Source organism: Charadrius vociferus, unplaced genomic scaffold (genome assembly GCF_000708025.1).
Source record: "Charadrius vociferus isolate BGI_N301 unplaced genomic scaffold, ASM70802v2 scaffold163, whole genome shotgun sequence".
Taxonomy (NCBI): domain Eukaryota; kingdom Metazoa; phylum Chordata; class Aves; order Charadriiformes; family Charadriidae; genus Charadrius; species Charadrius vociferus.
In genome coordinates this window covers 5,965,415-5,981,268 of record NW_009648332.1, presented here as the reverse complement: position 1 = coordinate 5,981,268, position 15,854 = coordinate 5,965,415, and the positions used below count along the sequence as shown (strand labels likewise).

At 52.2% G+C, this 15,854-nt stretch overlaps 1 protein-coding gene across 1 annotated transcript; it reads right to left on the bottom strand.

The window, feature by feature from the left end:
- Positions 1–346: 346 nt before the first annotated feature.
- Positions 347–15,524, bottom strand: MOB3C (MOB kinase activator 3C). The gene is made up of 3 exons (XM_009884643.1): positions 15,107–15,524; positions 4,656–4,858; positions 347–376 (listed from the first exon to the last, which is right to left on the bottom strand). Exons 1-3 carry the CDS (start codon positions 15,522–15,524, stop codon positions 347–349), a joined length of 651 nt encoding a protein of 216 aa, XP_009882945.1.
- Positions 15,525–15,854: the final 330 nt, after the last annotated feature.

Below are 15,854 nucleotides of genomic sequence, written 5' to 3'. Positions count from 1 at the left end.
AAAACAAGAGGAAAGGTAGCTGAAGGGATGTTATCAGACGTGAGATTGAGTCTTAGAAGCCAGAGTGTGCAAAAGTCAACCAAACTTGCCTTGTTCTCCAGTGTGTCAGTGGCTTTCTAAGACAGGAGCCATACAACAGAGGCTGGGATCTATTAAAAAAAAGTCTGTCCAGAGAAGTTTGGCAAGCTTAGGATTCAGCCCTGGCCTGTAGAGGCTTTTCTGCAGTGTTCATAGTTCAGTGAGTTGAAATGCCCAGAGCGAGTCTTTGGGAAAAGGTCTCCCACCACAGGGTGTCTTGTCCCATTGGGCTCCGAATGAGCCAGCTGAGTTCGCCTGCCAAAATGCTTCAGTGGCAAATTCGTTCTGTCATTTCTTTCTGCATTGAAGTGGGAGAGAAAAGAAAGAAACAGTAAGTGCAAAAGACAGGGTTTCGTAGAGTGACACATCAGGCAGTTTGGTAGGTGTCCAAAAACAACCCAAGGAAGCGACCGTGGGAGTCTTGGGGAGCGTTTCTCGATTTCCCATACCAGCCCTCCTGGGAACTGCTCTGCCTCAACAGCTCCATCCTAGCATCCTCCTCGGTCTCTGTGGCACAAGGTTATTTTGGCCGTGCCCTAGCTTTGCGAGCAGTCCAAGGAAAGACCATTGGCTGAGATGTTGAAAGATGCAGGTCCTGTTCCTGACTCAGCCGCGGAGCTGCCAGACAAGGTGGTGCCACTCTCAGAGCTCTCGGTTTGCAGCTGCTTAGGGAGATGGGACACGGAACTGCTCCCAGTTCTCACTCCGGGAGGTGACAACAGCTCGCCCAAAGGACCGATGGTTTTGGCAAGGGATCCCATGGTCACACTGCAATGCAAATGAGTGCTAATAACAGAGGGCCACGGGAAACCTCCTGCGAGAGCGAGCTCTGTTTAGGCTAACAGACTGTTTTCTTTAGCTGGGATGGCATCGTGCCAGCTGCATTAGGAAGGTGCCCGGCTTTCAGCTGGTGGAAGATGGTATTTGTCCTTAAGGAGCTCAACTAATAGCTTGCGAATCGTGTACGTTGCTGCAGCGAGGAAAGTGTGTGATTCTCTCTGGCTCATCAGGTTCATGGCTTGTGAATCTGCATGTGCACACAGCCCCCCTCACAGGCCCCAGAGAAAGGTTTACACATCAAAATGGACTCCCCAAATAGATCTGAAGTAGGACTGGTCTGCGGAGAAGGAAGGACAAAACTGAAAAAAAGAACTAGGAAAGTAGGATGACCCTTGAGTAACCTTATAAAAGGCCCTTTAGTGATAAAACCAATGGGGACAGAAGCTGCAATCTCAGCTCTTCAGTGCGGAGAGGTTTTTTTTTAAAATCCATTTGGGGAGAGTGGTAAAGAGGGCTTCTCCTGTAGGAGTAACAGGCAAAATCACTGGAGTGCAGAACCCTGCCATCAAATGGAAAGCCGATGCTCTGCCACAAAATCACGTTGCAAACGGGAAGTGTTTGCAAACATCTCGGAAGGAAACAGAAGAGGGCGGCGAGAAGACTGTGAACATCCTCTTGCAACAGCATCCCGCCCACCCCACTAGCACAGCACCACGCACAAGAGCAGCCGTGAAGGGAATGGCTTGGGGCGGCCAGGGGACTCCCAAGCCACCCACGAGCTCCTCAGGCTGGCCCCAAATGTCCAAGGCATTCATCACACTCTGGAAATCCCCACAGCTCTGCCTTAGTACGTAACCAGCTGGACCTCTGCCAGCGCTGCTGCCCAGCACCGTGACCTGCCCTTGTCAAGGAAGCAAGTGCACGGCTTCCCTCTGCCCCCAGATTTCTCAATTTATTAAGAGAGTGAATCACTGCCTTTCGCTAGCTCTGCCCGTACAAAGGACCTATCTCGTTCTCTGCTCCCATGATTTGCTGCTAGGAAATCACGTCCCAGAGAAGCTTGCCAAAAGGGAAGCTGAGGCAGCAAAGAGAGATTCAGCCAGAGGCCGGCTTAGAGACCAAGAACTCCTTCATCCCACAATCCCTTTAATTTTTCTAAGCTGTTAGAGCCTAACAGGACGCTTTCTGGCTAGCGAGGTGCTGTGTTTTTCTTTCTTCTTACTTCTAAATCTGAAAACTGGGATTCCTCATTAGAAAGCCCACATCTGGAAAGCTCCAACCATAATACAGCACTCAGACCTGCTGTCCTGCTCCAGATGTGCTCCCTCCACATGCTTGGCGGCCTTCCACAGTCATGTGCAGGGAACAGGCGCCTCTGCGGGCAGGAGTCTCCTCTGTCATGGGATTCATGTGGACTAACTCTGTCCATCTAAATGCGAAGTTAGGACAGTTGTCTGGGCTTATGGGGCAGTCAGGAGAGACCGAACCTCTCAAGGACAGCTCATCTCATCCCTACTGAGAGGTTATTGTCTTTCCACAAACGTTGAGAACTTGCAAAAACTAAACCCTGCAGTGTTAGCTGAAAAGGAAGACAGATGCAATGCACTGTCTGTCCTTGCTTAAGTGTCAAACCAGATGATGAATCCTTCAGGACCTGAAAACACTCAGGAGCAGGACAACAGTTACGGTGCAGCCCAGTGAGAAGGGGAATGAGCAAAGCAAGTCACTGGTGCTCTGCCCTGGGCTGGGGAGAGTAATTAGCCACAGGAAAGTGGACTGAGGTCAAGTGGAAAGTGCTGCAGAGGTTGGATGTTACGATTTGTGCATCCTCTCAACTGCTGCTGTAGCAAAGCCAGAAGAGCGTGAACATCGGGCTCCCCACACGCTCCACAGCACAATGAACCGGAGCCACACCAGGTCCCAGGGGCTTATTGGAAAGCCCCTGGGATGCGCATGAAGAAACTTCCCATTATTGCTTTCCCTGCCTGCAGCAGAGAGAAATGCTGTTGGAAGCTACTGGCTCAATCCTAACCCATGCAGACTTTGGGACTGATGGCAGTGCCAAGCTCCAGCCTCCCTGGGGTAACAGCATAGCCAGAAGGACCACTTTCCGTTTTTGAAAGTTGTTCATAAGCTGCAGCAATTTGTCCCTGCCTCCTCAACTCAGCATTGCATCCTGGACACAGCCAGCCTCTGGTTGCAGGACACTGTCACACACACTTCCAGCAAGTCATTGCCTGGGGGAAGGAGGTCCCCCATGTGGTTGGGTCTGCTGTACGGCTTGGATGCCAGGCAGTGGACACACCAAGAAATAAGACACAGATAGACCAGAGGTAAATGTGTCTCATTTCCTTGTAGTTTAACCCTGGTTGCGTCACACAGGAAGACCTGTTCATCTGAGATTCATCCAGACCCATAAATCATCCCATGTTGCATGTGAGTCACTGGCACTGAAAGCCTATTTAGCAATGTCAGCCTCTGCTTTGGCTATTAGGTGCTAATTATTTACATTAGCAAGCATCAATCAAAGGAGATGACACCATTATGGGCTGTATATCAATGCTGAAGAAGTTTGTCATGAGGAGCAGTGGTGAGGAAGACTAGCAGAGGACAGAGTGACGCTGAGCTGCCATTTTCTGGAGCTGAGGGCCATTGTGATAATATAGGTCACAATCAAGCTCTGCGAAATAATTAGTGTAGATGCTGTCTCCCGTTATTAGATCATCATCTCTCCATCCACCCAAATCACCAGCAGAGCAGACAGGCAGCAAATTGACTGAGACAAATGAAAGCAGAGGAGTAAAGCGTTCAGCACTTAGGGGCAGGGGCATATCCCCCATTCCCCCCAGATATTCCTAAACAGGCAGCTCATGCTTGGACTTTTCTCAGTTGATTCTCTCTCTGGGATTAGATCCTCGTGGTCATCCCTGGTTCTCTGCTGCTGGATACAGCTTTTTCTGCAACCCAGCCCTTATCACAGAGTGCTAACTCTGCGTTAGGGTTCCCTATTAATTCTTCTCCCCATTGCAACATGTCCTTCCTAGGTCAGACCACACTCAACCTGGCCTGTGACACACTTGCTTCTCTTACAAAACTATGTGCGTTTTCTAGTTTATGTGCCTGGGCTGTCTGGCCTCTGCTTCCCCCTGGTCCTGCTGTTTTCAAGGACTCTCACTCTCTGCCTGGCTAATTGCTTCCCAAGGGAGGCTGCAGAGAAACTTGGAGCTCCAGCGAGGCCTCTTCAGTGTGCCCTCTCTAGCTGTTGTCTGGTGCTGCGTGTCCTACTGGGGCTTGTTTTCCTGCAACCTCATTGTAATTCACACTAGGATCTCAAGCAGGGACCTGAGTCCACTAATGAGAAAACTCAAGACTGTGGAGAGGAGACTTGGGCTCAAATCTGACCCCTGAAGGCCGTGTGGACACAACTGGCTAGAAACACTTTGATGTGCAAATTGCATTAGAGCTAGCAAGACAGTACACAGGGACGCTGTGTTACAGTGGTCCTGAGGATGCTGAAGAGCAATTTGTAGACATGGCAGTCAAGGCAAAGTTTAAGGAGGGTTTTCCAACGGTAAACGGTTTCCTCAGTGTTGCTGGGAAGTTCTCGCTCAGAGCACTAAGTTCTGATAGTTATAGGACAGAAGACCTGGGTGTGCTTCTGAGGCGGCATGACTGAAAGAGTCCAGAGAGGGTGACTGCACTGCTCAGAGTCCAGCCCTCACCTGAAGCTACCAGTGCTGTGTTCAGCCCACGCCACTCTTACCCCCTCCACCTCCCCATCCCTGGGGCATCCTTACCAAAGGCTCCAGCTCCCGGTGGTCAACGAGGCTGAACTCCCTGATGAAGTAGTAAAAGTGCTTGTAGCAGGTGTTGACGTGAGCCTCAGCACCCATGTTGATGATGCTGTCAAAGTGGTGGATGTAGACATGGACAAAGACACGGAAGAGGCGGGTGAGGATCTTAGTGCAAACTTGCTGGAACTGCTTGGGGAAGGGAACACCTGCAAAGCAGAAGCAAGTTGGAAGCCATTTGACCATTTCCAAATAAAACCACAGCTAGCGTTTAAATGTCACTGTCATGCTTAACAGGCAGTCATAGATGAGGAGGAAGGACTCCTTCGGCTCATGTCAAGAGTGACAGCTACAGCAGGGCAATGTGCCATCGAGCTCTCCCCACATACTTCCTCATCGCCCAACTAGCAATTTCACACAGGGCATGGGCTGAGGATTTGGGGAGTTGCCCTAGGAGAGAAGATTTCTCATCCAGTGGAGGAGATCTCTCCATATCTAACTCTTACCAGAGAATTTTTTTTCTTCTGCCCTCTCTCCCTGCCTTTCCCCTACAAGCCTGTGCAGGCACAGCGTAAGTCAAATTGTATTTACTCAGGTCCATGAACAAAACTAAACCTCCTCCCAGCAGAACCAATACCTTCCCCGGTCCTCTGAATCAAAAGCATGGTTCATACTGTTTTTCTTCCTCCACACACCCTCAAACATCACTTCTGATGCATCAACAGAAACAGGTGGGGCTTCTACCTTTTTTCCTGATCCTTGTTTCAAAGAAATGCCTCATTAAAACAGGAAGAAAACTGGCCATCTTAATGATGCTTAGGTTGCAATTTCATCGCACCCGTATGATGCTCCCTCCTGAGATGTCCCCCCAGGTTGTTCAAGAATGGGACCCACCACACATTGCTTTATACTTTTAGCCGTGTCCCACTCAAGGACACAATTTCACACTGTACATTTCCACCCTTGTCTAAGTGCATTGCTGTCAGAGTGAAAATCTCAGAGGTGTGGTACAGTCAGTGTCAGCAAGTTTGGGGTAAATCTCTAAAGGGAACATGGCTGTGAAACCCCGAACACATTTTTGGGGAGGAGGAAAATGAAACAACTGGAATTTGTTTTCCTGAAGCTTCTTCCTCTCCCCTGAGCAATTCAATGCAAATTTGCAAAGAACAAAATAAAAACATCGCTTCCAACAGTTGTACCAGCCTCCTCCCTTAGCTTCTTACTAATGCAGCACATAACCTCTTAAAAATCTTTCCAAATAATCTCCGCTCAACCGCGGCCAGCTTGCACATTTTGCGCTGCGGAAAGCACCAGCAAATCTCTTCGCTGAAAAAATTAAAAATGGTAATTTTATCTTTGAGCCTTCCTCCTCAGCCTTGCTAGGCAATTAAACTAATTTTTTCCCAAAGGATCCTGGCAGTTTGGTTTCCCAGCAGCAGTGCCGTGCCCCTCTCCTCCATGGGTGGCGAACACAAAGGATGTGTCCCTCCAACATCACACATGGAGCCTGTGTTTTCAATGGCCAAGGTTCAGCGGGTGCTGGGTTCAGTATCACAGCATTCCTCACAGAAAATGATCTTTGGTCTAAACCAGCATCACCCTCAGCCCAGCCCAGTCTCGCTTTGCTTCCTGCACAGCGTGGGTGCAGTGGGCAGGGCAGAAGCTGTGTGCTCGTGCCACCGGTGGATGTCCCAGCCACCACTTGGAGGAGGACACGTGTCTCGGCTCAGCCTCACACGAGCGCGGAGAGGTGTTTTTGAGACTGATTCATGGACGCTGCTCTGCATAACCATGAGCACGCTGCAGCCCCAGGGCTGCTCCCGCAGCAGGGACCTCAGCGTGACCTGTTTCACTGCCAGCTCTAACAGATCCCATTAGGACTTGCTGGGAAAGGTGTTCGCATCTGGCAAAGCACAACCAGGCTCTCCCCGTGCCAGCAGCTTAGAGACGGTTAATGGAGACCTGCTTCTGCCCTTCATCCTTGACCACAGAGCTCTCCTTGCCTGCCAGTCTGATAAGGGCAGGGAGCAGAGAGAGATCTCCAGGGTTCCCTACAGTCAGGAGGGACACAGTGTTTATCAACAGCTTCATTTGAGATTTTTGCACAGACTGAGAATTTGCTGAGCAAATAAAAGCTGTAATCACCCAGCTGGGGACTCAGACATGCCATTCGGGCGGCCCCTGCAGACCAGCTTTGAAGAACCAGTCAAGAAACATTTTTTTTTTTAATAAAGAAAAATTTATCACAGTAAGTAACTTCCGATGAGCACACAATGCCAGACCCCGGCTGGGGAATACACCCTGTTCTGAACAGCCTGTCTTTCTGGGGCCAGAGGTACCAGTTGCTGCTGGGAACTAAGCAAGGTGCCAGCAGGGAGAGAGCAACACATTTCTTGCCTCCAGTTTGTCACCCATCCCACTTGCCTATTGTCTCCTCCGGTCAAAGAAGGCAACGAGGAAGAAATCAGACCTGACCAGCCACTGGGAGTTTATCGCCAAACTGCAAAGAGTGATAGTGAAGGAAAGCAGCAAACCTCAACCCATTTCCCGGCTGAGAAAGAAATAAGATCAGACAGTGAACAGCAGATAAAAAGTATCTCAGACTCGCAGGGCTGATAGCTTCTACGGTCCAGATCCTGCTGTTACATGAGCCATCTCCAGAGCTGGCAGATGGTGACAAGTGGCTTTCCCTCGCTTTTGTCCTGAGGTTAGCCAGGAACCGTCTTGTCCTATAAATCAGTTACCTGCAAGTCTTCATGGACATGTTGGCAGCTGAGAGACTTAGAGGGGAGACACCTCCAGCTATGTCCTGGGTTCTCCAAAAGCAGCTCTTGCATCAGGGAACAGAGATTCAGCACCAATCATAGAATCGTTTGGGTTGGAAAGACCTTTAAAGGTCATCTAGTCCAAACCTCGTGGCCATTGGCAACTATGGGAGCTGCTGAGCTATCTTGTACCTAATGATGCTTGGAGAGATATCACCAAGCTGTCTGGACCAGCAAGTACCCTTCTGGGCTACCCCACCACTGTGCTTTCACACGAACCCAGCAGCAGAATTGGCTCCTGGGAGGTGAAGCTGGGCTGCTCTTCTTTGTGTCCATCACAAGGTGTCAGTGTGTGGCCATCCCCTCCAGACATGGCCGAGCTCTGGTGGTGGCTAGCAGTCACTAATGGACTTCTACAGGTCACATCTCACCCTACCGTGTCATGAAACCACCACCCACTACAGTCCTTTGGGTTCAGGTATTACCGGGGTCCGGCTCAACCTCTTTCTCCCTGCATCACCCCTCTCACTCACACACACGCTGGGGGAAGCACGGGCAGCCTCAGCAGCACAGGGCACAACCCGGGGCCATCAAGTCCTGCTTCCCCTCCCCATGCTGCAGCCACGTCTGCACCTCCTGTGCCAGGACCCTCAATATGGGCTACGGATGCTCAACTGGACCCTACGTCTGGCACGGGGGCCTGCAGGGTTTAATCAAAGCACTTCCCCACGGGAAGGAAGCAGGGCGGATAGCTGATAAGCAGGTTGCCTCTGCCAGCAGTAGCTGTGCCTTGCTGCTGATCTCCAGTGACTTGGAAGGCAAGTCATGGCAGCCCCAGAAGGTGCTGGCCATGCTGGCAAGGAGCTGGAGAAATTCCCCATCCCCTCGCCCAAAGCTGGAAGAAAAGGGCTGTCCAGTAAAGGCTGCGTCTGACCAACCCAGGGAGAGCAGCAGAAAGATCTGGTGTAAATACGGCTTGCCCTGGGTCACGGCTGCTGGCGCGGCGGATATCCAGCAGACAACGCATGTGACATCCTCTCCAGCGCACGAGGGGACACAGCGAGAGCAGGCTGTGCCTCCTCCCTGCAGCCAGGCACGCACTGCAGCCAGCACATCCCAGCAAGGGGAGAGCCCTGGGACAGGGATCTCGGCACTGGCCACGCACCTACCCCTGCCCTTGCAGACGTTCAGCTTTAGACCGAGCACCCGGGTCCCCGTACGTTCACGTCGGAACCGTCCTGGCTGCTAGGAGGGGTCACTGCGACAGCAAGGGGCGAGCAACGGGGCCCATTCTCCAAGTGTGCGCGGCAACAGGCTGCTCCCACCATGGCTCCCAGCTCCCTGCCAGGCTGGGCCAGGCAGGTCAGCGTTACAGCCGGCGGCAGAGAGACCCCATGATAGAGGCCAATGTGATGATAAGTGACACTTGAGAGCGGGGCAGTGGTGGCCCTTGCTTAGGGGACTTCATCCATCTCAGAGGTGGTGCATGTTGGCACAAACCAGCAGGAGTAGCAGCTTGGTGGGACGAAGGGATGAGGCTGGTGGGACTGGCTCGGCATGACTGAGATTGCCCTGGCCTGCCAAACTTCTGCTAACAGTCTAAGTCGGGATGGAGCCCCAAGTTTTGACAAACCACCCTGGCAGGGTGACGCTGCTTGGTTTTGCTTCACCCTCTCCAGCCCTACACACATACGGGGACCCAGCAACACCATCCCAGTGCATCCCACTGACGCTGGTCCATAAAACCCCCCTGGGCTGATTTAAAGGCATTGAAATTACCTTTACATTTAATTCACTGGTGCTCACCGTCCAGCAACCCCGGAGAAAGCAGCAGCAACCCCACAATCTGGCAGGCGGTAGCCCCCCTCTGACTCTTCTTGCATGATGAGTGATGAGGAGGGGACCACAGGATGCAGTGTGAGCTCGCTCAGATGCCGGGAAAAACGTTTTTACCAAAGGTCAGCTCTATTTCTCCATCGGTGATCACAGGCGTGCGCTACCCAGAGGCTGGACACAGACTAGAGAGCCGGCAGCTGAGATCTTTGCCTGCCCCAGGGCTGAAACGCAGCCAAATCCCAGGGGGAGTGGAGCGGAGCAGCCATCCACAGAGGCGGAAAAAGGGAGAACCATACCCGTGCTCCAAGCCAGGGCAAAAGCTGTAAGTACAGCAGGTACAATTTCACTCACTGCACCACAGCCAGGGCGCTGGCGAGCGGCGTGACTCACAGCCCTGAAATGATTTAGCACCTTCAGTTTATCTTGGATGTTTTGCTTGAAAACCCCAAGATGTGATTTAATGCTCCGAGAAATCTGTTTTCCCCACTCTGCGCTGATCGCTTCAAAACATAAGGAAACCATGTGGGACCACGTGTAAAAGGAAATGAAAATGAGAGGTGACAAAGTGCCTGCGCTTACGGTAAGGGACTGCGAATGGCTCTTGGATCTTTCCTGCCATCTCTCCTGTCCCTAACCCTCGCGCTTGAGCCAATTTAATTTTTTCGTGATGAATCAGTACTGGGAAGCTATTTTGCTTCTTGGCAATTGTATTTTTTTCCTCTGCAAAAGCAGTAATTCAATGAACTACGTGATGAATTATTGTTGTTGTTATTATTTCTCAATTCCATTTTGGCCACTGTGTTGTTCGGTGATTCATTTTTTTCCTAAAAATAAGTCTTTAAAGCCCCATTTAAAACTAACGGCATGATGGCAGCTGCAAGCTGGTGTGGTGTTAATTTTGGAAGAAAATGGGCAGAAAAAAGAAGACAAATCATGTCAGAAAAATAGCCAGCTGAGGCAACAGCAATAATTAGCTGAATTCTGTACGTTTTTCTCCTGTTGTTATGGGGAGAAAGTATTGGATAATTTCGCACCAAGTTTTCTCTGTTTTTTATAATTGTTTTGGGATTGTGCTTGAATGGCAGAGCCTGAGTTTTGAAAAGCTTTCCAAGAACTGTTCCAAAATCTCTCATGACTGATGCTCTTTAGAGCCGCAAGCACATTTGGCAGAGAGCGCGGGGTGTTTCCGGCGCTGGGTCTTGTCCAAACTCTGCGTCTGCACTGATTTAATAATGGAGAGGTTTCAGCAGCCGCGATGGTGCTGATGGAGGATGCCTGGCCTTGTGCAACCGGCAGCCTGGTGGCTGGGCTGACTGGTGCAGATACAGCCGACTGCCACAGGCTCTGCAAATCCCCTCCACCCAACCCTCCTCCCCAGCAGCAGCTCCCTAAAAACCAGTCACCACCGGGCAAAACGATTACCGGGAGGAGTCAATATTTTCCAGGTGGTAATTTGTTCATGTGGCCACTCACTGATGAAATCCACTGATATAGTTTTACCAGCTGGTAAAAATATGCCTGTAGAATCATTCATTCTTCTCCCTGCATGGGAACAATGCTTATTCTCCATTTAAATGTATTTTTCAGGACAGCTACATTGGTTGGGAGGATGGAAACAGAGCTTTAGCACACGCAAACTGATATGGGTCGTCTGGGAAAGCTGCTGCTGCTGTAGATTTATAGCGACCAGGTTGGCATAGCTCACCCTATGCAGGGATTTGTCTCATCTTGACCTGCAGACAGACAGGTTTCTGCTCCAGAGGAAGGATTATACGGCAAAGCCTTTAAGTGGGACTAAATCCTGCAGGTGGATTTCCCTGGGGAAGATGCAGTAGCTCCCCCCAACCCTTTGCTGTGGTACGCAGAGGGCTTGGCAGCTCCCCACCCCCACCCCCCGGCCCCATTAAACCACCGTAGGGATTTTCTACTGGTGCAAGCATGCCGTCCGAGGGCTGCGGTCCTGCTGGTTAACTCTGCCAGGTCACAAGCTGTCTGCTGGCATCAGGCTCCCTTGCTGCTGTTTCGGATGTCGGCTGCCCCCCAAGCCTCACGGCAGAGCCGGCACAAGCTCTGCATCACGCAGTTTGGTTAAACCAAAGGCGTCTGTCACCCAGGTCGCTCTGCTCCTCTCCCACCTCTGACACGTGCTCAGGGACCAGATGCTTTAGTGGTGCAAATCAGCCCAGCTCTGCTCTGGTCACTGGACTTGTGCCTATTTACCACAGCCAAGGTCTCCCCCATGATGCCAAAGGACCTGTGAGCCCACAAGCCAATGAACCATCTCTGCTCTTTCCACGTCTCAGGAAAGACGTGGACCTGTTGGAGTGGGTCCAGAGAAGCGCCACAAAGATGATCAGAGGGCTGGAGCACCTCTCCTACGAGGAGAGGATGAGAGAGCTGGGGAAGGACTTTTTACAAGGGCACGTAGTGATAGGACGAGGGGGAATGGCTTCAAACTGAAAGAAGGTAGATTTAGATTAGATATTAGAAAGCATTTTTTCACTTTGAGGGTGGTGAGACACTGGAACAGGTTGCTCAGAGAAGTTGTGGAAGCTCCATCCCTGGAGGTGTTCAAGGCCAGGCTGGATGGGGCTTTGAGCAACCTGGCCTAGTGGGAGGTGTGCCTGCCTATAACAGGGGTGTTGGAACTCGATGATCTTCAAGGTCCCTTCCAACCTAAGCCATTCTATAATTCTATGGTTTCCAGCTGAGCCTCCGGGGTGAAGGATTTCCCCCCTCTGACCCATGAAATACCTCCCTGTTAACTCTCAGGACAGCCATGAGCGACTGAGCCCCGCTGAGTCATGTGCTGCTTCAGGCCTTGTAGCTTTTGGGTGGAGAAGGATGCTGAGGTTAGCCTCAGGCAACGTTAGCAAGTTCAGGGACCACTTGCTGTTTCTAAAAAGAATAAAAGTAGTCTCTTTTGTCTGTGGTCAGGTGGCCTTAGCCAGCGAAATCTTTGTGCTGGGACACTTTTAGGGCACATGGCAAAGAGGGGCCAGGAGGCAAAGCTGAGGTGCACGTAGTTCACGAAACACCTGCCAAGATGGAGGTCTGCCATGCTGGTGGACCTCTCCAGCACAAGCAGCAGTGGAAGAAACCTTCATGCTAAATCCCATCTCTACTATTGATATTGAAGAGCCTCACCTCAACCCCAAAGCATGAAATTTATTTTTACCTCCATCACCTTGTCAGACTTCTCCCCCTCCTTAAAACAGCTGACATCTCCCCTGTGTCTTCTCAGTGCCTTTTTCCCCTTCTCCTGGGTCCTTTCTCAAGGGCTGGCTCTTCAGGAGGGAGGCTGAGCATCTCCATTTGCTCTCCCTGGCTGTTGTCCCTCAGCCCTGCATCCCTCCCCCCTGCACGTCCCCCAGCCTCCCCCGTCATCTGGCACGGTGACGAGGATCAGTCCGTTGGGAACGGGTGGATGTGACATTTCCCTTTGGCCAAACACCTTCATCTTCTGAAATGCCAGAGCTGCCGAGCAATTACCCGGTGCACCAGGCAGGCCAGTGAAAGGCAGTTAATTGGGGACAGACGGATGACAAACTGCCACCGGCTCCCTCCTCCCCTTGCCTCCCACAACAGCCTTTAAAGTGCGATCTCAGGCTCGGTTCCCTTTTACACGTGCGAGGCCAGAAGCACCGAGACATGTCAGCGAGGGGACTACAGCCACTCAGGGACATGAGGGTCACCCCCTCCACCCCCCCACCCCTGACAGGGGCTTGGGAGACGGACCCTGGGAATGGTTTTGGAAGAGAGAAAAAATAGGTTTGCGCCAGGACCGCCTGCAGCCAGCCTGGATCACACCCAGAACTACCCCCATGCCAAAACAAAAGGAGAAGTGGAAACCAGAGGCAGCAGCTGTCCTTCCCCACGTCAGGATGCGTTACACCTCGGAGGGAGAAGTGCCAGAAGTGGGGTGAAAACCAGCAGGACTTTTGCACCTCAGAGGGAGATGTGGGAGAGCAGAGGGTGCTGAGACGCTGCTGTCCCTCCACGGCCGCCTGCTTTCTGCAGCGTTAGGGCTTTCAGCTGCTTTCAAGCAGCATCACGTACCAAATATCACCTGAAAGGCTGGAAATTGGACCAGGACACTCTCCTTTCTGGCCAGAGGCAAAACAAAGTAAATCCACGTCTCTCCCCCTGCTTTTAATGGCATGCAGAGCTTCCCCTTGGGAACAAGCCACCTCAGGAAGAAGAAGACCCAGCCTCTACCCTGTGGCTGCCGTTTCGCCCCCCGGCAGCAGCGAGCCTGTGCCCAGCTGCAGCCAGAATCAACGAGGACTTTGTTGTCCCCAGCAAAGCTTGGGGCTGCTGGTACGGAGCGTCCTGCACCAGCACTGTCAACCAGCCATGCTTCCAACCTCCTCCATCCGCCGGGATGCGTGGAGCACACTGAGCCCACGAGGGAGGGATGTCTCCATGGCACAGCGAATGCCCCCCGTGAATCCCAGGGGCTGACTCCCCCGCACGCCCTGAAGGCAGCCTGTCTGCCTGTCCTCCGACACGAGGATGCGGCACTGCGCTACCCCGCTGGTGAGGTGAAGAAGGCAGCGATTGCCTGCAGGTTTTGGCTTCAGGTGATGGAGGGAGAGAAAAAGAAACCCCCAGAAGGGGAGTTGTACCACCCTAACCACAGGCAAAGCCGGTACAGCCAGGTCAGACCAGGGGTCTGGGGGATCACCCCATCCCAGAAAGCTGAAATTAAGAGTTTGGCACAACCACCCCACAGGCACCACCACCCTCTTGCTTGCAGAGAGCCGTGACCCCTCTGAGCCTCCGAGGGCTGGAGACTTTGACAAAAAAGACACACAACTAGATGTTGCAGCACAGCCAAACGGGGCTACGACAATTAGTGGCAGCAAGTTTCCCAGCATATCGATGAAAATCCTGAGCCTAAATTGCACTGATTTCATATGGCTCTGTCAGCTGGGTGCTTGGGAAAACAGAAAAGGTCGGGCAGACTTGCAAAGCCAGGCGTTCCCCCCAAAGCTCCTTAAATCTTCTTTTACATTCAAGTAGTTTTGCGTTTCATCTGAAAAACAATAGCTCCGAGGCACGACCTGAGGCTCTGGCAGCCCCGCAAGCACACGCGTCAGCTCCAGCCCTCGAACTCATCTCCCCAAACTACAAGAAAGCAGCTGAGTCGCAGGGCTAACGTCAGCCCCAGCAGCTGCCAGGCACTGCAGGTCTGCAGCAGAGGGGTTAGTTTGCAAGCTGTGTTGCTTTTGGCAGCTGCCACAAGCTCTTGAGGCCCAACTTTTTAAAGAGATGTATCGTACACGCTGTGGGTTGGCGGCTGGAAAGGCCAGATCCTGGGTCAGGCACCTCTGCTTGGACGATGCCTCAGCTAGACAACAAGATGTGGTGTATGATCAGGGCTGAGATGAATTAGTGGAGATGGAAAGAGAGTTGAGAAGTGGAGCAACAAGGTGGGACAAGGGTTAGACCTTGGAAGCATGAACCTACCTGGAGAACCAGAAAGAAATCGAGTTGGTTAGGTGAGAGAAGAGCACACTGCAGATATGTGATGACCACATATGTGATGACCAACCAACCCTGCGGCTCAGCTCCTCAAGGAAGGGCAAGGAAGCTGCTGACCTACCAGCTCTCTTTTCTCACAAGTACAGAATATGGGGAAAAATTCAAGCACAGAAAAAGAGAACATTGTTTTTGACACCTCCTATGAGCTGGACGAGGAATCCCAACCTCAATTTGCAGCAAAGGGATGGACACTGAAGATGAAAGGGGATCACAAAGTTCAGCAATACCAACCATGAGGCGCACCAGTGGCTTGGGAAAATGAACTGGTCGCAATCCCAGCCTTCCCATGAAGAACCAGAACACACTCACCTATCCTGGTGGGGAAGATGTCCTCATTGTTAATGAGCATCTCGATCCAGTCCATCAGCATACACATGTACTGTGGGGCAGACAGCTTGGTTGGCTTCTTGTATTTGCTATCGTCCTGCCACCTGTACTCGTATTTGAGCCCACCCGACATGATGGGGCAGCTCTTCTCCGTGCAGTACTCCGACATGGTGCCGTAGATGAGGTTGATGCGGTTGAAGAAGTCCACCACGTGCACGGCAATCCAGTCATTGATGCTCTCGCCGGGAGGCAGCTGCACCACCGCTTTCAGGTCCAGCCCGGACTTGAGGGAGGCCTGGGCTTTCTTGTACAGCTCGAAGCGCTGGGTGCCAGGCTCAAACTTCTTTCGAGGACGAAACGTTTTGTCTTTGTTGAAGACTTGCTTGAGACACAACGCCATCGCGGGCAGGGCCAGCCAGGGTGAGGGCAGAGGCTCGGCGCGACGTGAAACCCAAGGCTGGGGGTCTTCAGGGGTGAAGGTTTCTGGGAGCAGAAAGAGACATTTTGGTCACCTATGAAGGCAGCTCCACGTGTGGGCACGCTTGCAGGGACAAACCAGGAGGCTGGCTGGCCCCACTGCTGCTGCAGCACATGGGGATGGAGATTTGGGGTGAGCTCCCAGCCCCCCCCCAGCCAGCAGGGTGACCTGGAGCAGCTGCTGCCACCTCACACAGCAGCTCCCGGCAATGGAGAGGGTGAGCACTGCCACACACACCCCATGCAGAGCTCC